We start from the raw sequence: 24509 nt of genomic DNA, 5'->3' as shown, positions 1-24509 counted from the left end.
AAATTGGAAGTGAAATTGTTAAACCAAAAATCATTTCTCGTCAAAGTAACTTGAGTTCTGAGCCTCAGTTAATCATTTGTAATATTTGGTAGTGTTTCTTTAAAAAAATGTAAAACATTTCATAGATACACCCAGCAAATTTCTCTTCACGAAAGACAGAACATTACCTGACTCATTCCACAACATATCTGTGCACGGTTTGCTGAAAGCAGTCAGAACCTGTTTTTCTAGTCTTACCTTGCCACCCTGCCTCTAAGCTCTCCAATGCCATTCAGATGATGTAATTCAAGACTTTTCATCAGAGCAGTGCTTCTAGGGGTTGCATCGTCTCGTATCCTAATTTGTTTCTGCAGCACCTAATGTACATCCAAGGTATTTGTTTAGGTCTGGTTATGATGGAGAACAAGAGTATTCAAACTAACGTGTATGTGGGTACATTCTGAAAAATACTGCATTAAAGCATGCATGCTTTGTGAATTTTAAAATTGTTGTCCAGATTCCAGTGTAATAGAACTGTTCACACTCACCTCTGAGTCAGAAAGGTCTGTGTTTAAATGCAACTCCAGGATTTAAATCAGGTAGTTATCTATTCACTTTTGTGTAGTATTGCAGGATTGCTACATTGTTGGAGGTACTGCCTTGTGGCTGATAAGTTAAAGCAAGTTGCCTCAATTGTGTGCTTAGATGGATATAACAAGTGATATGGGCATGAGATTGGTCTTCACAGTGGGTGATGAATAACTGCTACTTCATTTTACAACAACCTAAACTCAACCACAGTGTAAAGCAGATTTCTGATTCACCTTTCACATTTTATGGCAAACCCCAGGAATAATTTGCTGGAAAAGCTCAGCAGGTCTGGCAGTATCTGTGAAGAAAAAATCAGAGTTAACATTTTGGGTGCAGTGACCCATCCTCAGACCTGATGGTAGCTGGGGAAAACATCGGTTTATATGCAGAAAATGGGGCGATGGTGGAGGTAAGGGGTGGGGAGTTTAGGACAGGATAGGGCCCAAAGAGAGAGAAGAATAGTTGGACAAAGGAGTTGATAAAGATCTGGCTGGAGGGTGAATACGCCCATAAGACATAGGAGCAGAAATTAGGCTATTTGGCCCATTGAGGCTGCTTCACCATTCAATCATGGCTGATACGTTCCTCAACTCCATTCTCCTGCTTTCTCCCCGTAACCCTTGATCCCATTGATGATCAAGAACCTATCTATCTCAGTCTTAATTGTACTCAATGACCTGGCCTCCACACCCTTCTATGGCAGTGAATTCCATAGATTCACCACTCTCTGGCTGAAGGGTCTTCCTTTCACTCTAAGGCTGTGCCCTTGGGTCCTAGGGTCTCCCACCAATGGAAGTATCTTCCCAACATCCACTTTGTCCAGGCCATTCAGTATTCTGAAAGTTTTGATTAGATCCTCGCTCATGCGTCTCAACTCCAATGAGTATAGTCCCAGTGTCCTCAAACATTCCTCATATGTTAAGCTTTCCTGGGACCATTCTCATGAACATCCTCTGAACCCGGTCCAGGGCCAGCACATCCTCCCTGAGGTATGGGGGCCAAAACTGCACACATTGCTCCAAATGTGGCCTGACCAGAGCCTTATAAAGCCTCAGTAGTACATCCCTGCTTTTATATTCAAGTCCTCTCAAAAATAAATGCCAACATTGCATTTGCCTTTCTGACTACTGACTCAACCTGCAAGATTACCGTGAGAGAATCCGGGACTAGAACTCCCAAGTCTCCTTGTACTTCAGACTTCTGAATTTTCTCCCTACTTAGAAAATAGTCCATGCTTTTATTCTTCTTACCAAAGTGTATGACTTCACATTTTCCCACGTTGTACTCCATCTGTCACTTCTTACCCAATCTCCTAATCTGTCCAAGTCTTTCTGCAGCCTCGCCACCTCCTCAACACTATGTGTCCCTCCACCTATCTTTGTATCGTCTGTAAACTTAGCCACAATGCCCACAGTTCCTTCATCTAGATCATTAATGTACAAAGTGAAAAGTTGTGGTCCCAACACTGACCCTTACAGAACTTCACTTGTCACCAGCTGCCATGCTGAGAAAGACTCCTTTATCCCTGCTCTCTGCTTTCTGCCAGACAACCAATCTTCTACCCATGCTGGCACCTTGCCTCTAACACCATGGGCCCTTATCTTACTCAGCAGCGTCCTGTGTGGTACCTTATCAAAGGCCTTCTTGAAGTCCAGGTAGGTAACATCCATTGGCTGTTGTTAGTTGTTAATGGGGACTCAGAGATAGTAAGAACTGCTAATGCTGGAGTCAGAGATAACAGTGTGGAGCTGGAGGAGCACAGCAGGCCAGGCAGCATCAAAAGAGCAGCAAAATTAATGTTTCGGGTTGATACCCTTCTTCAGAAAATATTTTTCAGTCGTCAACTTTCTTGCTCCTCTGCCTGGCCTGTTGTGTTCCTCCAGCTCCACGCACCTCCATCTCCTACCTACTAACCTCATCCCACCTCCTTGACCTGTCCATCTTCCCTGGACTGACCTATCCCCTCCCTACCTCCCCACCTATACTTTCCTCTCCACCTATCTTCTTTTCTCTCCATCTTCGGTCCGCCTCCCCCTCTCTCCTTATTTATTCCAGAACCCTCACCCCATCCCCCTCTCTGATGAAGGGTCTAGGCCCGAAACGTCAGCTTTTGTGCTCCTGAGATGCTGCTGGGCCTGCTGTGTTCATCCAGCCTCACATTTTATTATCTTGGATTCTCCAGCATCTGCAGTTCCCATTATCACTGTTATATCTGTTAATGTGTTATCTGTCCAACTGTTCTGCTCTCTGTTGGGGCTCTATCCTACTGTTTATTCCCTACCCCATCCACCCCCCCCTCCCGATTTTCTGCATATAAATTGACGTTTTCCCAGCTACCATCAGTTCTGTGGAAGGGTCACTTGACCTGAAATTTTAACTCTGATTTTATTTCTTCACAGATGCTGCCAGACCTGCTGAGTTTTTCCAGTAACTTCTGTTTTTGTTCCTGATTTACAGCATCTGCAATTTTTTCAGTTTTTACTAGGAATAATTTCATCCCACCTTCTGATGAAGAGAGCCAGAAGTTCTCTTGGCATTTGGCCAATATTCATCTCTTAACCAATATTACGGCAACACATTAATTGCCAATTCAGCTCGTTACATGCTTACAGAATTGGGTTATGAGAATTTGTACATTAGTTCCGCTGATCAAACAGTGACTTCACTTCAAAAGAATTTGGTGCTGTGAAACACTTTGAAAAGTTCAGAGGATATGAAAGAGGTGGTAAAAATCTAAGTATCTTATTTCCATCAGTGGTCTCTTACAGACTTTGGGGTTTCTAAGCTGGTACTGTAAGCAAGCTAATCAGAGATAGAGGAATGGAAATTGCACAAACTGATTTCTAATTATAATGCATATCATGCACTTTGGTTCATACAGGACTTGGTGCACGCAACAACTCTCACTGAAAGCATGAGATAGATTCACCATAATCTCATAATCGCCAAATGAATGACAGTATAAGTCCGCCTAACTCATTTCCCAAAAGGACTCTGACAAACCAGTATTACAAGTTTCTGTTTTTAAAAGATTAAAAGATACACACTGTAGATATTTTAATTTCTTCTAGACTGTATTTCAAGGGAATCTGTGGAATATTTTACAGGTGATTTGGTACCTCGGTAGCTTATGTGTGCACTGGGCTGATAAATGGAAAGTAATATTTGTGCCACACAAGTGCCAGGTGAATACTATCTCTAACAGACAAAATTATCTATCATTCCTTGAAATTCAATGGCAATACCACTGCTGAATGATCCCCCAATATGAACATTTCAGAGTTACAATTTACCAAAAACTCAAATAGACTAGAAACATAAAACAGCCGCAAGAGCAAATGAAATGGGCATTCTTCGGCAAGAAACTCATCTGGTGACTCTCCAAAGCCCAGCTTCTAGAAGGCCTAAGCCAGGACAACTGATTATGGCAGCTGTATGCACCATTTACAACATGCATCACAGCAAGCTTCCCTTGATGGCAACTTTCAAACCCATCACCTCCACCAGCCTAAAAGCGCAATGGCAGTCAGTGAGTGGAAACAGCAACACCCATATGTTCACTCCTAGACAACATACTATTCTAATTTGGAACTCCCACCACTGTTCGACAGGACTATAGTGTACCTACACCACATGAACTGCAGCAGCTCAAGAAAATGGTTCATCTCCAACTGGTGAAGGACAATTAGAGATGGGCAACAAATGTTGACCTTGCCAGTGACACCACATCATGCGAAAGAATAAATAAATAAACTGACCATGAAGATCTCCATGACAATCCCTCTGTTTTTCAAGGAAGAAAAAGTGCAGTAAAAACAGACATGGTTTCACTGGACTTGAATGTTGCACACCTGTTACCTTCAAGGCTAAAATCCACCAGAGAGACAGTGATAAGAGTTGTATCATATTGCGGAATCTGACCATGAGCCAAACCCCAACAATACTCACAGTACAGACAGTAGCTGTCAAGGTCACTTCTGCTTTAAGACTTTATGCCCCAGGCTCATTCCAGCCTATATTTTCATTAGAAGCAAGAGATATCAAAACCAATCTATGACTATCAACACATGCTCCTGCAAGTTAATGCTTTCTTCCCAAGCAGCTATCATAATGCTTCTCTTGTAAGCCAATCTACCATGACTTAATTAACTATCCAAAGACATCTGAAAATGTGGCTCCTTGGAGACTGGCTAATGCCAGCTCTCTGGGAACTAGTTTCACTGGCTGGCGGGGATTGTATTGGCAAGGCGGTCACAATTGATGCCGGAAATCTAAAATAAAAACAAAAAAAAATACTGAAAATACTCAGCAAGTCTGGCAGCATCTGTGGAGACAGAAACAAAGTTAAAATTTCCACTCTAGGTAATCTTTCAGCATGTTAGCTCTGTTCAAATTTCTCCACAGATGCTACCTGACCTGCTAAGAATTAGAAGCAGTTTTGTCTGTGTCGTAACAATTGTATCTTCTTATTTTTCTATATGTTTGATTGTGGTAGAAGAAACTGCTGCTAAACACGGGGATAATTTCATCAAATATGTTGGGGGAGGATGGTGATTTCATCATATATGGAGATTCATTATGGTTCGGGAGATAATGGGGGTGGGGCAGATATGAAACCAGACAATATTCTATGTCACAGACATTTTGAGGCCACTGCCAAAGGAAAAAGGATTGAGCACAGCCATTGCTGGTGCTTCAGAGAGGTAAGGCACAAAATACTGGAGTTAAAACCAGGCAGTGGCCAGACCAGCTAAAAACAAGATAGCTGGTCACGCTAGGATGGTAATGCACAATTAGCCAGCAACCTTTCACTGCAATGCAGGCAGCAGGTCACATTTGTGCAGTATGTTTGTTGCATCAAGCTGGTACAAACTGCGCTGTTGGTTGGCTAGACATATCAGAGTGCTTCTCAAGGCTAGCCTGCTTCTCTTAAAGCAATCGATTGATTTATTGTTGTCACATGTACTGAGATACAGTAAAACATTTTGTGTGCTATACAGGCAGATCACACCATACAAAGTATATCAGAGTAACAGAACAGAGTGAAGAACGCAGTGTTACAGCGGCAGAGAGGCAGATCAGAATTAACATTTGAGAGGTCAATTCAAAAGTCTGATAATGGCAGGGAAGAATCTGTTTGTACGTGCATTCAAACTTCATATCTTCTGCCCAACGGAAGGAGGTGGTAGAGAGTATAACTGGGGTGGGAGGGGTCTTTGATTATGTTGGTTGCTTTCCCCAGGCAGTGGTAAGTATAGGTGGAATCAGTAGATGGAAGGCTGGTTTGTGCGATCGACTGGGCTATGTTCATGACTCTCTGTAGTCTCTCACGGTCTTGGGAAGAGCAGTTGCCATACCACGCTATGATGTATCCAGATAGGATGCTTCTATGGTGCATCTATAATGATTGGCAAGAGTCTTTCTGGACATGCTGAATTTCCTTAGTCTCCTGAGGAAGTAGAGACATTGCTGTGTTTTCATGACCATCATGTCAACGTGGGTGGACCGGGGCAGATTACTGATGATCATCAATCCTGGGAACTTGATGCAGTTGACCACCTCCACCTCAGCAGCACTAATGCAGACAGGAGCGTGTCTTCCACTCTGCTTCCTGAGATGCACTGGTGCTACAACAAGTGTTGGTATCCATGCTGGAAGTGATTCTGACTTGGAAGGGAGCACTGCAATAGCACAACATTAAAGAGTGTGCTCCAAAATGTGGATGCTGCACTGGTGGAGGGCAACAGCCTGCAGTAAACAGGTGAGTAGAAACAAACATTGTTTATTCTTGCTGAAAAAAAGAGTGCAAAGTATGGCACCATCTACTATGTCAAAATTCTGCCGTATTAACCTGGCAATGACGATGAGAAATTAGCTGCATTAACTTTGATTCAACAGAGATGGTAGAACTATTGCAATTGCTCAAATATCTACAGTTCACCATTACCATTAGTTAAGCATTGCACATGGCCACCAAACTTCTTCTCCCCTCCACCTCCTTTGAGGCATGTTGTGCTTCACCCTTCTGAGAAACAAGGTTACAAGGAATGAACAGTACAAGCTTCCTTGTGATGATCTCAAGCAGTAGCTTCTCCTTTTCACCAGCCACTAAACAGGACTACAAATGCTTTGCTACTGCATTGCTTATCCCAAGCATTTTCATCTCTACACATTTATCTTACATACTTTTCATTAAAAGGATAAACTATTATTTTGAATATATACACTTTTGGATTGGCTGACAAAAGCTTTCTTCCTGTATGCTGTCATTTACTTCAAAGTTTTCTATTTCTTCATTGGACGCAAATATTGCCGGCAAAGGCACTATTCATTGGTTGTTCCCATTTGCCCTTGAAAAGGTGGTGGAGTGGTATCTTTTTGGACCACGGGAGTCCATGTAATTTGGGTCCACAGTGCTATTACAGAGGAAATAATAGGTTTTGAGTCAGTGACAATGAAAGGAAGGTGAAATGTTTCCAGTTGGGATAGCATGTGAATTGAGGGGACATCACAAGATGTTTTGATGTGGCACATCACTTGACTCACCTTACCTGTGCACTTGGATTTTTGGAGCTAGCTTGGCAGAATGATTTTATAACTGATGCAGTTTTAGAAAGTAGATTTTCAGAACTGCGATCATGTTCTCGCACAATGTACCTGCCACTATAACACTAGTGAGAATACTGAATTTGTTCTTCGTTTGAGTTGGATCAAAGTCAAGCAATTTCAACAACATGCTTATTGTACTATGATACAATTTTATACTGTTCTTCTATTAGCTACTACATATCCTGTGTTAGAACGCTCACTAATTTTTCTTTGTTTTTATCATTTTTGGTTTAGACTGAAGCCAGGCATGGAGGTTAATTATGAGTTGATTCTTGTTCAAAGTACTGTATAGATGTTTCAGTTTCAGAGAAGCATTATGCTCAAACATTTGGCAGATGTTTGAACGTAACAGGGGCCTCACAGGTGCCAATAGAATGTTGTAATCAAAAGAAAGAGAAACTAAAGTTTACACTGGATTTAGACTGGGTTTTGTCATGAGGATTGTGGTTGCCAAAACTACAGGATGGAACTCTGATTACTTCTCATTATCTTCCAATTATTAACTTTTTGGAAGTTCATTGAACCACACTTGTAAGAATTAATTGACTATTCCTTGGAGTACACTGGAAACTGTTTGCATTGAGCAATGTGTTCACAAACCAAGCAAGATACAATTCCATGTACCTGTGACATTATGGATTGTAGACTGCATTTTAATAAAGTGGCCAGTTACATCTCATTGATTTTTCTTTTGCTTTAACCCTTAGCAATGTCTCTTTCCCTGTCTGCCTTGGTGTGAGTGGGGTTAGAGTAATAGAAGACTAGGTTTAAATCATAGATATTAATTAGATTAACTTTGCTCCGCTAAAGCTACTGTATTAATAATAAATTGTCAATTATTTTGGTTAAGCTGTAAATCTAGAGATTGATATCGGTTATTCAAAAAATCTGGTGCTAGTTATTCAAATGTTTGGTTAGGAACAATTTATTAGGGTTCAATTTTGAGAATCATTGAATGTTTTAATTTTACTGAGTTATGAGTATAGGTATAGGGAGGCTGATTTGATTTGGCTGTCTTTATAACAACAGTTATTCAATACCAAAAATGTGAATGCATTAATAATTCTCAAAAGGATATGAATTTCTCAAGCTAACTCTATGATACATAATGTTTTTTTCTTCTTTATAATTTTTGAAAAGATGTGATTAACCTTGGTAACATACAGAATTTACTCTCAAACCCCTTCCCAGCCCCAACCAAGGCATGTGTTTATGGAATAGAATCCATTATACAACAATTATTAAGTTTCATTCCCAAACTAAGTTGGAAGTGCTACTAGAGTGGTTAAGGCAATGGCTTCAAAGTGCAGACTTTTATAGGGGCCTGAACAACATGGGTTATGACAAGCTTTATGGCAGAATCAGATAAGGAATCGGATGCAGCTTACCTCAACAATGTAAAGATGTAAAGAAACTTCAACATGGAGATCAATGGTTACCTGGTAACAAACTTTCTGCTGATTGTGAAAAGCCTCCTTGTTTAACAGCACCAATTAGCAAAATCCACAGGTATCAATTGCATGCACCCCTCATCCACAGACACTATAATCAAGCATTTGCCAAACCCTCATGGCCTTCATAGCACCTTTCCAATCTACTTGCAGGTTGTGTAGGAAGCACAGACTTACACTAAGGGAGCACTGGCAACTAGCATTATAACTAGCAGGGATACTAGTGCACAGGGACAGGCACCAAACTCACAGACTGGGCCAGTCTGCATCATGACACTACCCCTTCAGGAGCAAGTAAGGATGGGACATCAATGCTGACCAGCCAACCATGCTCATTCCCCATGAATGAATAAAGAGAGTTGCAGTGGTTCAAGGAGAAGGCTCACTACCTTCAAGAAAACAGTCTTCCAAGAAACAGAAAGGATTTTTTATGCATGTAACATACATCTAGCATGTTCACTCAAAACTGAATGTATTTGTTCCTGGATCAACGTTTTTTTGAAATATCATTAATGTATTCTTTACACAAAGAAGCAGTTAGTTGGTCAAAATTGCATTTTTCCTGATAATGATTAACAGAGTTTCATAATTTCAACATAATGGAGAACTTCCATCGTAGGAATCTATCAGAATAATATGAGGGGTGAAAATGGGACTAAAGTAACCGAAAGAAAAAACAAGGAAATCTAAACTGGGAGAGAGAAAGTGCCAAATAAAGAACTCTAAAGGATTGTACATCAGGATTAAAAGGAATAAACTGCAAATTAACCATTATTTTACATACATTTATGTGGTTAGTTAAAGGGCTATTTGCACTAGGTTGCCTATCTGATTACCTACAGCTAGCATAATTAGATCATTGCATTAAACACATGCTATTATGTAAATCTAGAATATAATCTAGAAATCCAAAATGGTCTGTGGTTCTCTGCTAATTAAAGAATGCTGAACTGTATGTCTGTAAACTAACTGCAGTCTACAGAAAATTATTTCTCAGTTGCTTATATCTGGTATCTGTTAATCTCATGTTCTGTTTTAACAGATTGGTGCAAAATTAATTTAATGCTAAATACTGTACAACTGCTAAGAACAAGATGTTAAATTTGTACTGAGAAATAACCAATTAATATTATCAAAAGCAAATACTACCTAATTTATCTGGGAGGAGATATAAGTGACACATTCCCTACTTACAGGAGCAAGCTTTCTGTTAATTGTTTATTGCTTCCTCATACAGTTCCATGTACACTGATTACACAAATGACTGGGCCCTGGTTATTTGATAGGGTTGTCAACAACATCAAGAGTGGTGATGCAAGACCAGAAAGTAATGCAAATAACGCATTTAAATTCAACACAGACAAGAGAATAAAGCCTGTGACTTGCCTGCTGCTTTCATGCCACATTGGGGAATAATATGTGATCCATCAAGATAGCCCAGGTGCCAAATGTGAAACAGTTCATGCTTTAACATATCAAAACATGGGTTAAACCTCACCTCTATCTCATTACTTAATTGCTTCACAACAGTTGTGATGTATTTTATGTGTCCCTCCAAAAGTTGCCGAGCATAAGTCTCTCCTTCAGCTTTGTTTTGCACAGGCTGTATTTCTGAATCAATCTCATCCTTGGAAATCCAGCCTTGATCCATGATGGGTTTGTCTTGAAATGGTACAATCTTATAACTAGCCCACGTCCTTGGTAAATGTATTGGGAAGATCTAGTCTTTGAATTCATCATAAACCGGAATGAGAAGAAAATATTATTAGCAACCAAAAGCATGAATCTGAATAAATGTGGCTAATGTGGTCACAACCTATTAGATCAGTTGAGACTTATTCTAGCCAGTGACCTCTGAAATCTAATATCAGAAAAATGTTAACAAGATACTGACTCTAATAATATCATCTTCTTTTGTATTATAATGAGCTTTATTTATAAATCTCTTGATGTTAATTCCTTGATGGATTGGATTGGATTGGATTGCACAGTAGACATCTTGGAATGAAGTATTTTGGAAGCAGGTGTCAGGCCAAAAGAAGCTAGAAGTTACAGATGGCAGGACAGTGAGGGGATTTTAAAAAATGAAAAGCATTGGGAGATTGAAGTCTGTATGGGTTAGGAAGAACATGAATTATTAGTTGATAACGAATACAACACAGGTAAACAGGTTTTGATAAGCCGAGATTTACAGGACATGGGAGAAGGGGAGGCCATTTATTCAATGGGATAGTCAAGCCAGGAACTGATAAAGGCATGGATGAAAGTTTCAGCAGAGTATGGGCTGAGGAAAAGATACACGTGATGCAACACAAAAAAAAGTGTACACTTTTTGGAATGGACAAACTTTGGAGTAGGAAGCTCAGTTTCACATTCAATAGGATACAGATGTTGGTTCAGGCAGAGAAAGGGGGTGAAGAGATGGATGGAATCTACTGCCAAGAATTAGTGGTAGATGCTGAAGATAATAGATTTAGTCTTCTAAACATTCTTTGAAATTGTAATTTCACCAATAATGGACGTTGGACAAACAAGCTAGCAGAAACCAAACTGTCACAGAGAGAAAAAGCTGAGTGTTGCCAGCGTGCAAATGGAACTTGACCCCCAAGCCTCTCAATGGTGATCTGAAGGAATTCCTTGAGGTAATTATGTGAACAGAAGGAGCAGCAATTCTACTTATTATAGGATGAGTAAGAGTAGAACCAAGAGAAAGCCATGTAAGGACGATTCCATTGAACTGGATAATGAGTACGGACGAATTAACCTTGTCAAAGCCTACAAGGAGATTGAGCAAAGGACTTTAGTTTTGTGGGTATGGAGGAAGCCAAGAAGCAGAAGAGACAGCCAAATGCACATGCTCCTCACATTCGTTGCTGTGAAGGAGGAGAAGAATTTAAAAGGTACTGTCATGAAGGAAGAATGCTTGACATTAGTTTTGCTCTCTAGGTTAATCCTGAGTAGGGGGTGGTCCAGTCAGATGTGGTAACATACAGCTGTAAACCAGATCTGCAAAGATCCGCACCTCTTCAATCTGGGTGAATGAATGTGAGGAACATAACATGGAGAACAAATAAGTTGGAAGTGAGAATGACTTTGCCTAGGTTGGGGGCAGGGTGAAGATATTAAGAGATGAAATAACGGATTTGCTGAGGGGGTAGGTTGCAGTGGAAGTATTATAATGTATGCCAGGTTAAAAGCTGGGAAGCTGGCAGCTTCAAAGTGTGGTTGTAATTGAATTAGAAAAGAGTTTTTCAGGATAGCTTCAGAAAGAGGTCAAAGGAGCATGGGAATATGGATGATAAGAGAAAAATCAAAAAATGAGAAAAACAATTAGTGGAATTGTTAGAAAAATTGGCTAAGAAAAGTGTGGACAGAAAGAAAATCTGAAACTTTTCCCTTTATGCTGTTTGCATATGTATCAAGTGTCAAAACCAGAGTTCATTATTAAACCCCTTCAACAAAGTTACCCACGGCTACAGTTTCTGCAAAAGTGAAATACTGTCAAAACATGATTTGCATTGGTTAATGAATGGAAATGATTTGCTCCATCAAGTGTCCACACCCAGTGTAATTCTGCTCTCCTTTCAACACCCAGTACTCTGAAAATCTCCACATGTAACTTTTTAATTCCCTTTTGGAAGTATTATGGACTTTGCTTTGACAATGGTTTCCAACAGATTATTGCAAATTCCAACTACTTTTTGTTTCAAGACAATTTTTAGCATCCCTTGTTAATAATTTTCATCATCAGCTTCAACCTGTGCTCTTTGATTACAAGCAGGTATCTACTCTATCTCAAACTCACTAGCTTCATTAGGACCCTCTTGGCTGCAGTGAAAAAGTGCAATTTGCGTCATCTTTCCTATCATTTTCATCCCCTGGTAACATCCCTGCGAACCTAGTCTGAACCTTTACAGTTAAAGGCCCATCTGCATTGGGCTATGCACTCATGAAAGATATGCAAGTGCAGTCCAGAATAGATAGGTTCTCCACTCCCACACAAATAAAGAACCTGACCTTGCACTTCCATTCCCATTAGTGACTAATCTCATCATGTAGGAGAATTCAAAACCTCCATGGAAGGAGTAAATTGAACCATGTCTAACTAAACTCCAGTCTCCAAAAGGGGAAGGCATTACAACCTATTATTGATAATTTTATTCTTTAGTAACGAATCTATTGTATTTATGACGTGGTTTTAAATTAATGTGTATTTTTCTCTGTATATTTACATATGAAAGATAGATAATATAAGCATATTGGAACAATATGCAGAATCAAAACTGATAGGACTGGCTTTAGTACAGGAATAAGTATGCACCATGAATTAATTATTAACTAAGAAAATCTATCAAAAGCTATAGTGCCTACAGCAAAAGCTTATTATTTTAAAAAAACTGAATGAAAACGATTTTACAAATTAGACTTGTGAAATAATCAACTAACATTTTTGTAAGTCTTAAACTAATAATATAACATTTCTTGTATAATTTAACTTTCTCCTTCAAAATTCCAAATTCTACATTGTGTGCTGGTCTCTAACAACATAGTTAGCTACTGAGACTGCCTGAAACAATAGTGAGTGCAGTTTTTCTCTTGGTTCATGAAATATGAAGCCAAATATCAATGAAATCAATAAGAGTACATAAAGTTTTTCCCGATTGGCAGGTTTAAAGTCCTTATTGCTGGATACCACAAAACAATTTCAGATGCATTAGTGGATGTGCGAGAATGGTGCAAAACAGATGAACATTACATACCATCTCAGCTAACCTGGTACGATTATCTGTAACAGGACAAGACAGGAGGGGGTTTCCTGGATGAGTGTTGTGACAATCAGACATGTTTTCGGAATGACAGCATAAAGTGACACACAAAGGCCTCAATTTGTGTTTTCTCACAGGAGTTCAACCTAGACTGTAAAAGTGCATAAAATGTGGCCATTTATCCATCCACAACCGAATACATAAAATTTATTCTATAATGGGAAGCATAACCATATAGCCCACATAGTATGAATGTTTGGTCTCTGGTTTGTATTGAGTTGACCAATCCCATCCAGGTTATCAGGTGATTGGCGGCTTTTGACCCCAGTGTTTCTATATAAAGCAGAAGAAAAGTATGCAAAAAGTTACATCTCTCAATCATAATTCAATGATTGCTACTGGAAACAACAAAAGCGGTGGGATTAGATCATCACAAAAATCAGACTTGGTGCTCCCTAAAACAGAAAATCCTGACAATGCTCAATGTTCAATATCACAAGCAAAGATGATTGGAAGATTATCAGAACACTATGAGACAACAGACCACAAGGAATAATGTTATTTCTGGAGGGAAGCAAATCAAGATGTTCAACACAATTTCCTTACCAAACTACAAATATAGTAAAAGGTATCCCATTAAACTAATTTGGCTCTAGTAAGGTTAAATAAATATTTCTAAGGAATGAACAAAGATGGAATTCATAATACATGGTAACAAAAAGAAAAAGACTTTATCCTTTTCCCTGTGAGGGCAATGGGAAGAAATACAAATTGCAGCCCACTATATCTTAATATGTAGCAGAATGAAAGAGAGCCAGTTAAAATTAGTTCACAGATGTTATACTCCTCACACATTTCAGAAAATAAAACTCAACAACTCTGACCTATTTTATTGAAGTGAGATATAATACTCCATATCTTTCTGACAAAGAATTAGAATGATCTAGCACCTTGTTTGCATCTACAGTCTTAGGCTTCCCATATATTTGCCAGTCACAGTTTCACAAGGAATCTCCCATAATCAATACTCAATTGAGGTTACTGAGATAGAAGACTTGATGTAAGTTACCAGTCCCGCTTCTGCACTTGAATCAACCCTCTTTGAAAATATATGGCAGCATTTTACTGCCTGCATTCAAAATTGTTGGTCAGAACATAGAACTTGGTACTACAAGAAGTAGTTGAGGCAAATAGCATGGCGGCTTTTAAGGATAAGTTAGATAATGCAAGGAAGAGGAAGGAATTGACCATTTTGCTGTTAGGGTTAGATGAAGAGGGGTAAGTGTATGGAGCATAAGAGTGGCATGAGCCTGTTGGCAGAATGGTCTATGGTGTAACCATGGTGTAAAGTCTGCATAATTTTATATAATTTTTACTGTGAACTGTTAGAACAGTTGGCTTAGAAGTAGGGATCAGAACCAGGACACCACAACAGCCCGCACGTGATGCATATATTACTGAAGAGTTAATTGGGTTTCAATTAGTTGTACAACTATGGGGAGCAAGCAAAAATATGACTTCTATGGAGTGTGGTTCACTAAAAGAGAGCTCTGACATTAAAAGTCTGAACTTAAAATCTGTTTGCAGAAAGCTATCTTTAGAAGTATAACAGCCAATATAGGAAGAGGTGCACCTAAACAATCAGCAAAATATGAAAGTGCTGATGACTACATCTTCTTTCAAATGTATGAAAATGTACAGCCACAGTTGTTAATATTGTGACTCATTACCATTCTTGAATAAAAGTACATATGTACACCTTTCTCTTAACAGCCTTCAATGCATTTACATGATGAGTCAAGTTAAATGACTGCACTTTCATGGCATTAGATGTGTAGCAAGAATTAATAACTGAGCAGCTACAGGACAAACATGCAACAATGCTATTCACTACCAAGTGGGCACACCTGAGTAAAGCAGTTTAGAAATCCATTTAACTCACAACCGTACCTTATTCACCGATTTTAATGCAGGAAGGTGATTTAGATCCTGGGTCTTATTCTTAATCACCAGAGTAAAATTTCTGTTTCAGATCAGTGGGAACAGCCAACCCAGCACTGGGAGCAAATATTGGATGGCAAGGAGACTTGACCTGCACTGAAGACAAGGTTCTCAGCTTTCAGTTATCTTGCACAGCAATGTTCAGGATTGCCTCACATTCAGGGTACAGGGGATATCTAAGGCAGGAAATTGTATATTTCTAAATTCATCATTAAGTGAATTCATAAACCAGGGTAATGGATGAGGTGCCTTTGAATCTTTACAAAAATCCGCTCAGAATTCTACTTTCTCTATGCTTGCTTCTTCTTTATGTAATGTTGGAGAAGGGTAAAGAGTAATTTTCAAGGAGGGGAACATACTTCAAGGATTGGCTCTGTCAACCTTTGGCCTTTCAGTTCTCATGCTGGGCAAACTTAGAAGGTGGAAATTGAATATGAAACTGAACACACTGCCTTTGTAACTGCATGATGTGATATCATATAATACAGATCATTCATACCTCTTGGAAACTGAGAGTATTTGTCAGAATGATCTTTCAATCCAACATCTATTTGTTTGCTTGCTGAAATAGACACAAATTTCACAAAGATCATTTAACTCTGAGATTTACAGATCATAACTATAAGTCGACACAGTAAACGGATAACACCACTTTTCCCCAGAACTTTTATTTTTATACATACTCAGCATGTAAGTATATCTCCCTTATCAGCTGCACCATAGCAGTCAACCTTAATTTTTCACCTCACAAAAGCACACACTTCTTATTGATACCTTACAACAGGGTGCAAGAAATCTAGCTGAACTATAAAGGTGCACAGGAGTTTAAGATATATCCACACGGCAGGACCCACAGATAGAAAACTCTTTCACCTCAGTTGCCTCCATACCAAAACTAGACTAACCACCATAAATATATTTCACAGTTTGTGAATGGCACTGCAGCAGATTTTCAAGCTATTCTTGACATTTTCAATTCTGCATACAAGAAACTTGGCTCAGCCTGCATTGTTGCCAAAAGAAAACTAATATCTGAATCCTGAGTGGTCAACCAAATATTCCACATACCTTGTAACCTGAAGGAGAAGCTCTGGAATATTTGAACCACTCCCAATATCTTGGCAACCATCTGTCTCAAAAGGCCACCATTGACAAGGAGATCAAAGACTGGATTAGGGATGCTGCATCTGCTCTACAAACTACCAAAGTGAGTGCTTCACAATCAAAGACCTCCACAATCAATGCAAATATTAGTATACAGAGCCACTGTCATCATTGCAACCTGTACTGCAATAAGACATGGACAGCAATTTACTGTAATGTATATCACTAATGTCATCATCTAAAGGAATATCTGAGATCTAACGGAATGAGGGAACAGATGATGAACAAAGGATATTTTCTACCCAACCTGTTCATTAATGTTATTACACACTTCTGGTACAAAGAGAACTTGAACCCTGCCTCCTGGTTTAGAAGTAGGGATCAGAACCAGCACACCACAACAGCCCCCAGGTAATGCATATACTACTGAAGAGTTAATTGGGTTTCAATTAGTCATGCAAATATGGGGAGCAAGAAATCAGTGGGGTATGACTTTTATGGAGTGTGTGGTTAACTAAAAGAAAGCTCTGACATTAAAAGTCTGAACTTAAAATCTATTTGCATAAAGCTATCTTTTGAAGTGTAACAGCCAATACGTACAGGTCTAGAGAACATCCATCAGCAGTGCTACCAGTCCCTCAGAACCGGTGAGATGGGAGAACTGTTGAATTATCATTAGTTCCTTTTTGAAACCAGTTCTCCAAGCATTCAGGAAAAACTGCTAAATCAACTTTGATTGACTTGATGTCATAATCAGATGGCTGAAAATCATGTTCCCTACCAGCTTTCTTCAAATAACCAATGTTCCAGGGAGCACCAAAAAAAGCTCTAAAGTTCCCCCTAAAGTGAGCATTATAATTAATGGCTGTAAAGAACTTGCTACCAATTGTTCAGAATGGTTACAACTTGTTCATCAAGTTGTTGTGAGTCACAACATCCTAAACATGATGTATTGCCTGGCAGTGCAGGAAAAAACATAAGCAAATCTTGCACTCTGGATGCCACCACCCTTTGGAATGTCCTAGTTCACATGCCAAAAGAAATGAATCATTCCATGGACAAAACTCCTGCCTTGAATAGCTGTCATCTTTAAAACAAGAACCAGCCACAGCTTCTGTTGAAAGGAGCTAAATAAAATTGGCATTTAAATTACAGGACAAAAATAGACTGTATTATACTAATACTTTAGCATATCTTATAACAATTTTGCCTCCTCTTGATTTTGCTGTTTCGAGTTCTGTAAATAATTGACTGAAATTACCTCATTTTAACTAAATCATAGTAAGTCACTACAGAATTATACCTTAGGAGCAGTGATACTGAGGGCTAAATGGACTCTTTGTTCCTTCCAAAAAGCTTCACATTACTTGCCCAAAAAGAAATATTGCATTGAGTGTATATGAGTGTAACTACATTTGGGAATTGAGATTAGTGTTTTTCTATGCTTTGATAATAGATTGCACATATATTATATCTATGTTATATACACACGCATTTGAAGAACATTGAAAAGCATGACATATTTTCTTATTTTAAATTTTTGCTCAGTTAATTGCTTATAATAAATAATGTTCTGCTTTTATTTATCTTCTATTCAAATTTGCATCTCCTCGTAGGAGACCACATAAGCCTTTTAATGACCAAGACTGATAAGTATGTTTTTGGTTCTTATCCAAATAACTCCAATTAAAATTGCACTTTAACTTGGCATAAACCCTCGCTATGAGACCCCATCACAATAATTACACAATGCTTACACTTTTCAAACTTACCAGTTTATCAGCATCCTCAAATTAGCAGTGCATTATATTTAAAGTGACTGAAGTTAAGTAAAGATTACACGTTTATCAAGTTCCTTAAGAAATGTTTGTGACAGTAGGTTCTGTTACCTGTTTAATTACTCAGTAGAATTACTCAAAGAAATGCAAGCTTAGGTAATGTTGAAAACAGGGTACCTGAAATACAAAAGCAACTCATATATAGTGTCATATTTCTACATAATAGTTCTGATAAAAGTTCATCTCAACCTGAAATGCTAGGCAGTATATTTTCCTCTCAACCAGTGGCCAGCTTGGAGACAGAAAGGACAGATCATTAACTGGAGTAGTGCTGTGCCCTGAATTCTACCATCTTGATGCCTCCACCATAAGTAGGTTCTGGGCAGGAAGATCCATGGTCAAACTTCCTGACCCACTACCAATTTAGTCCCTTAAGTGATCAATTAAGGGCAACTTAAGGGTCTCATCCTGTTGCCACTGGAATTAACTGAGCTGTAAGCATTCCTGTCACCATGTGGCATACACAAATGGTCAAAATGCTGTGGCTTCATGTCATCTCAGTTGTGGGTGGCAGATTGAGCAAAGGCATCAGTGCCTCCTCGAGGAATTGGACTTGAGAAGACATGAGAATCCACCGCTGCCCTTGCTTCCAATCTCATTGCCTCCTTCTCCACATGAAACCCATAATGTGAATCACTCACCCTTCACCACTTTACCTAGTTGTGCCCTGGGTCTTTGCCAATTCACAGACCCCAGCGTGCGGTGGGAGCTTGTTTGCTTCTGGTAGCAACTTCAGCATGCTCAGTGTTAGTGTTAAGCACAAGAGTTGCCCACCAATCGGCTTGGTGAGACTTCCAAGTTTGGGGTTTTTATCCCAGCAGTGACCTTGCTACTATTTAGTTGGCATGTGATTCAGTGTATCTTCCAAAGAGATACTGGAGTCTCTTGTCAGCCTTTCAGCTGGCAGGTGAGAAACCACAACAAGACTCTGCCTGTAACCTCTCCAAAGATGCTGTCTGGGTTGCTGAGTTCACTGCAATATTTTCATGGATCCCAGGCAGAGGAGGTTGATAAGTGAACCTGTAGAGGCTTATAAAATCATGAGGGGTATAGCTAAGGCGAATGGCAGGCCTCCTTTCCCTAGGGTGTATATTTCAAGACGAGGAGGCATATTTTTAAGATGACAGGAGGAAGATGAGTAACGTTTTTAAACATAGCTTGTGTGAGGGATGAACTTCCAGACGAAGTGGTGGATGTGGGTTCAGTTACAATGTTTTGAGACATTTGGATAAGTACATGAATAAGAAATGTTTGGAAGGACATGGACCAAACACAGGCAGGTGGGAATAGTTCCATTTGGGTTTAAGGTCAGCATGGACTGGTTGGACCGAAGAGTCTATTTCCATGCTGTAAGCCTATGTAACTGTAATCCTGGCACTTTTTCTTTGAATTTCTGGTTTTCAGTACCTGCAGTATTTTACTTTTGTGTTTTATTTTTACACGTCTTATTCCAGCCCCAAATAAGGCACATTTTGCTGGTTAGAAGAATTAAAGAAGGCAATGGGAAGAGCAAGAATGGTAACTCAATATTAGAGGATATATGATATTCAGGCTGGACAGGGAATGGTGTGAAAGAGGAGATGGTGTTGCATTATTAATTAAGGAGTCAGTTACTGCAGAAAGAAGTTCTGGGAATTTGGAAAGGTGCTCAAATTAGGCTTTGTGGGTTGAATTTAGGAATAAAAATGGAGCAGTCACACTGCTGCGAGTTTATTAAAGACCTCAAAACAGTCAGCAGGTTAGGCCATAGCTAGAGTACAGCGCACAGTTCTGGAATTCACATTATCAAGTCAGGTCACTGTAGCCTTAGCAGAACACAGAGCTATTCTCTCATTGGACAAAGATGACTGGTGATTATTTAACCTGAGGCTCTATGGAAAACAATTACAGTGTGTATGATTTCACTTGAGGCCCACTACACCTGAGGCAAGGGAAGAAGTTGAGAAGGAAAGTTCTTCAATGGTAACCTCGGCTGGTGGAGGAACTGAGTCCAAACTGTCAGTATCACACTGCTTTGCAAACCAAACATCCAGCCAACTGAGCTAAACCAACCACAAATCCACATTATAGGAGGAAAGTGATAGCACCTAAGAGGAGCAGTGGAGATTTACCATGATGGAGCGTTTCAATTATGAGAAAAGAGATTGGACATACTGAAATTGTTTTCCATAGAGCAGACGAGATTGAGAGGAGACATGATTAAGATGTATAAAATTATGAGGGCATAGGTAGGGTTGACAGGAAGAAACATTTCCCCTTGGTGGAGGGATCAATGGTCAGGAAGCATAGACTTAAGGCAAGAGATATGACGACAAACTTATTGTTGTTGGTTAGCTCACCGAGCTGGTTCATTTTTCTGCACGCTTTTCATTACCCTGCTGAGTAATGTCATCAGAGCAGCCTCCGATGAAGCACTGTTGTGTTTTCCCACCTGTTATTTAAACTCTAGTGTTCATTGAGCTGGGTTGCCTCGCTTCTGGTTTTCCTTCACAGTGGAGTATTTATAGGGTCTAGCTCTATGTGTTTGTTGATGGCTTTCTTCGTAGAGAACCAGGCCTCTAGGAATTCCTGTGCTTGTTTCTGCTTGGCCTGTCCCAGGATCCTAATGGTTTTCCTTATCCATGTGGATGGAGATGAGTGAATACTGGTCATGTCTTTTTGTTGCTTGTTGATATTCGAGTACTCTTGTGGCTAATTTCCTTCCTGAACGACCACTGTAATGTTTGTCGCAGACTTTGCAGGGAATCTTGTATATGACATTAGTCCTGTCCACAGTAGGTAACGGGTCTTTGATTTGGGTTAGCAATTGGCTTTAGCAGTCAACTAGCAACAAAAAGACACGGCCAATACTCCATCCACATGGATAAGGAAAACCACCAGTTTGATTGGGACAACACCAGGATCCTGGGACAGGACAAGGAGGGACAAGCACAGGAATTCCTAGAGGCCTGGTTTTCCACTGAGAAGGAATGGATCTGGAATGCAAAGTAGAATGGTTGAGGTGGGAAATCTCACAACCTTTAAAATTTGTTTATTTGGATGAGCACTTGAAAAATCATTATATTCCATAAGACCGTAAGACAATAAGACATAGGAGTGAAGTAAGGCCATTCGGCCTGTCGAGCCCACTCCGCCATTTAAATCATGGCTGAAGGGCATTTCAACTCCACTTCCCTGCACTCTCCCCGTAGCCCTATTCGAGGCTATGTGACAAGTGCTGGACAGTGGGACTCATGTACATTTAGAGTAGTTTTATTGGTGCAGACTCAATGGGCTGGAGGGCCTTTTCTGTATTGTATAATTCTATAATTCTGTGAAATGAGACCTGGTTAGGATATAATTACTTACAATCAATTTGAAAATCTTTAGGCACTATGTAACATCTATAACTGTACAAAGTTGCACTGTTCACATTTAATTTATAATTTTTGAATGTCTGAGAAGAATAATTAAAAGTTTCAGGTTACAGACAACATTAGTAAGGCCTCAGTAAAAGAACTGACAACTCCTTCACTGTCAAACTCAGTTCCTTTTATAGCAATTATACTGTCAGGAATTTGTTTTCATACCATCATTTCAGAGTGGTGTAAGTGCACAGTGTGGGGTTCTACAATCTCGTCTCATCAATCTATAAAGAGAAAACTGAGGTCTAATTACCAGCAAAATGTTTCAAATTAGAAAAGAGATAATTTGGAATGTAGCCACAAGGTGTAGGTTGAGACATAAAGAATAGATGGATTTATGGGCAAGTTAGACATAAATAAGGGGAGGGGGACAGCCGTGGGTGTGTGCGTGGTGGTCTGGATTAGCTTAGATGGTTAAAGAGTGGTGCAGAATATAGCCAACAATGTGGTTTCAATCCTGCCTTATGCCTCTTGAACCCTGTCTCTTAGCCTTGCCTAACAGTCATATCAGAACACGGACCATGATTAGCAAACTTTGGACATCAAGAAAGTTACATGGAAAGAGAATTCTCTTTCCCAAGAAGTCACTGAATTTATTCCAGGCAGACTTTTTGATAGTGCAAGAGTTATTGGGGTGGGGTGGGTTGGGGTGGCAGAAAGGAAGTGGAGTTGAGACCACTACCAGATCAGCCATAACTTTAATGAATGGCTTGAAGAGCCAAATACTCTACTCCTGCTCCTAAATCGTACGTTCCAATAAGAACACAAGAGAAGAAATGTGTTGAAGTTAGATGAAGTAAGGTCCAACAGGATTACGAAGGTGGAAGTTTTGAAATTGTGTTTCTGAATATGTTGGTATTAAAACAAATTCATGACAATATAGTATAGTAACTACAAGAAAAACAACTTGGAGGTGAGAGACATAATGTAGTTTTGTCATTCCTAGTCTTAACAAAAATATGATCTTAAGATGGTTCAAAATTCAGCTCAGAGGAATTTATGACAAACACAAAAAAGCAGTCCTGGAATGCCACACATCACAGTATAATTTCAAACTTTCTTCACGTAGATTTATCAAATTATGCAGCACCTAAGCACTCATTTTATCAAGTTTCACCTGCGAATGGATGATAATCATTCATTTTCAGAAATCACGCGACAATCTACCACAGGCCAACACTGGCACCTCCAAATCATTCATTTTGCATTTGGCCTAACTTGCCTGCTGCTGAACAGCAGGTGATTCCATGTACTTTAAAAGGGACGATTCTACCTCAGTCTCGTGGGGATTTCAAATCCTATCATTTTTCTTAAAGCGTCTGTTCAGCTTCGAAAACGTCATAGATTTAAACTGAGATAGTAGGAACTGTGTTCCTTCAGCTTCACACCGTGCTATCAAAGATTTAAACTGAGGCAATTTCTTTACTAAATCAGCGTAATTCTCTTGAGTATTCTCACCGACATCTACTTCACATACAAAAAGTCGGCAAAACCGGTTTGTGAGTTGCACAATACTAATGTGAATAGATTGTGTGATAGTGGGGCCACACTAAATACATACAGTATTTGTATTTCCACTTGCAGAAATGGGTGATGACTATTTTTGAGAATGACAGGTCAGACAGTCCTTACCATTAAACTGGGATAAACATTGACACAAAGAAGCTGCTTCCTGCAGCAGTCGAAGATGCCACGCGCCAGAAATCAGTCCTCACATATTTAGGCGGTTCCTTAATCCGCCTCTTAAATTGCGTTTTGTTTTTCTTTCGCTTTCACTGAAGCTGTACCGCGCCCGTTGCAGAGGTGAAGGGGTGCAATCTGGTCGCCGCCGCCGGTTCGCTGTTGCGGCGCTTTGTCCCTGCGCGGACGCTGTTGCCACAGCAACCGGGAATTGTCGCGTTTTTAACTTGCCCCAGTCCGGGCGGAGAGACTGCTTCTTGACCTCCAGCAAGGAGCAGCATGACAGGATGCTCCTGGGCTGGGAAAAAGCCAACAAGTGGCTCATTCATGAGGGAGAAAGCAGCGATATACAGCAAAAGAATGGAAGTTCATGAATTTAGAGTCATAGGGAATATTGGAGTCAATGGAGTGGCAGGCTCCCTTGAGACCTTACGGAATGGGGGTGGTTGTTTCTGAGAAGGTGTAGAGCTGGATGAACACAGCAGACCAAGCAGCATCAGAGGAGCAGGAAGGCTGACATTTCGGGCCTAGAGCCGACTTCAGAAAATGAAGACTCTTTCTGAAGAAGGGTCTAGACCCAAAATGTCAGCTTTCCTGCTCCTCTGATGCTGCTTGGTCTGCTGTGTTCATCCAGCTGTACAACTTTTTGTCTCAGATGCTCCAGCATCGGCAGTCCCTACTATTTCTGGGTGGTTGTTTCTGCCTTTTTGTGAATAGCCTGGGGCCTATAGATGAGGATCCCATGAATAGGATTAGGAAACAATGGTAGAACCAGTAAATTTCAGGCAGAAAAGCTGGAACCGCAACAAATAATGGTTGCTTATAAGTACAGGATCCTTTGAGAAGACTACTTGTGTTTTCTTTAAGCTTTCCTTTCCCCAGTCATTTCTTTTAGGCTGAGTTAGATAGTTTTCGTAATTATCAAGGAATTCAAGGTTATTAGGGCGAGGCAGGAAGGTAGAACTGAGGCCACAATCAGATTGGCCATCATCTTATCAATGGCAGAGCAGGTTCAAGGAGATGGACGACCTACTCCTGATTCCAACTCATTTTTGTATATTACTCAATGAAATTGAAAATGGGTGG

General features: G+C 39.8%; 1 protein-coding gene and 1 long non-coding RNA gene across 2 annotated transcripts in view; both read right to left on the bottom strand.

The window, feature by feature from the left end:
* LOC125467133 (protein FAM81A-like) overlaps positions 1-23592 on the bottom strand; it is a 50933-nt gene extending 27341 nt beyond the window's left edge. The window contains exons 1-3 of the mRNA XM_059639280.1: positions 23376-23592; positions 10129-10350; positions 238-356 (exon numbers count right to left, since the gene is read on the bottom strand). Of these exons, the coding sequence (XP_059495263.1) occupies positions 238-356; positions 10129-10350; positions 23376-23378 (344 nt within the window). The 5' untranslated portion in view covers positions 23379-23592. The remainder of the gene's footprint in view (positions 1-237; positions 357-10128; positions 10351-23375) is intronic.
* On the bottom strand, positions 13417-23159 carry LOC132206179 (uncharacterized). The gene is made up of 3 exons (XR_009442890.1): positions 23017-23159; positions 18391-18456; positions 13417-13547 (listed from the first exon to the last, which is right to left on the bottom strand). It is a non-coding gene; the product is annotated as an uncharacterized LOC132206179 (long non-coding RNA).
* Positions 23593-24509: the final 917 nt, after the last annotated feature.

This window comes from Stegostoma tigrinum, chromosome 33 (genome assembly GCF_030684315.1).
Source record: "Stegostoma tigrinum isolate sSteTig4 chromosome 33, sSteTig4.hap1, whole genome shotgun sequence".
NCBI classification, from domain to species: domain Eukaryota; kingdom Metazoa; phylum Chordata; class Chondrichthyes; order Orectolobiformes; family Stegostomatidae; genus Stegostoma; species Stegostoma tigrinum.
This window is presented reverse-complemented; position numbering and strand designations above follow the sequence as displayed.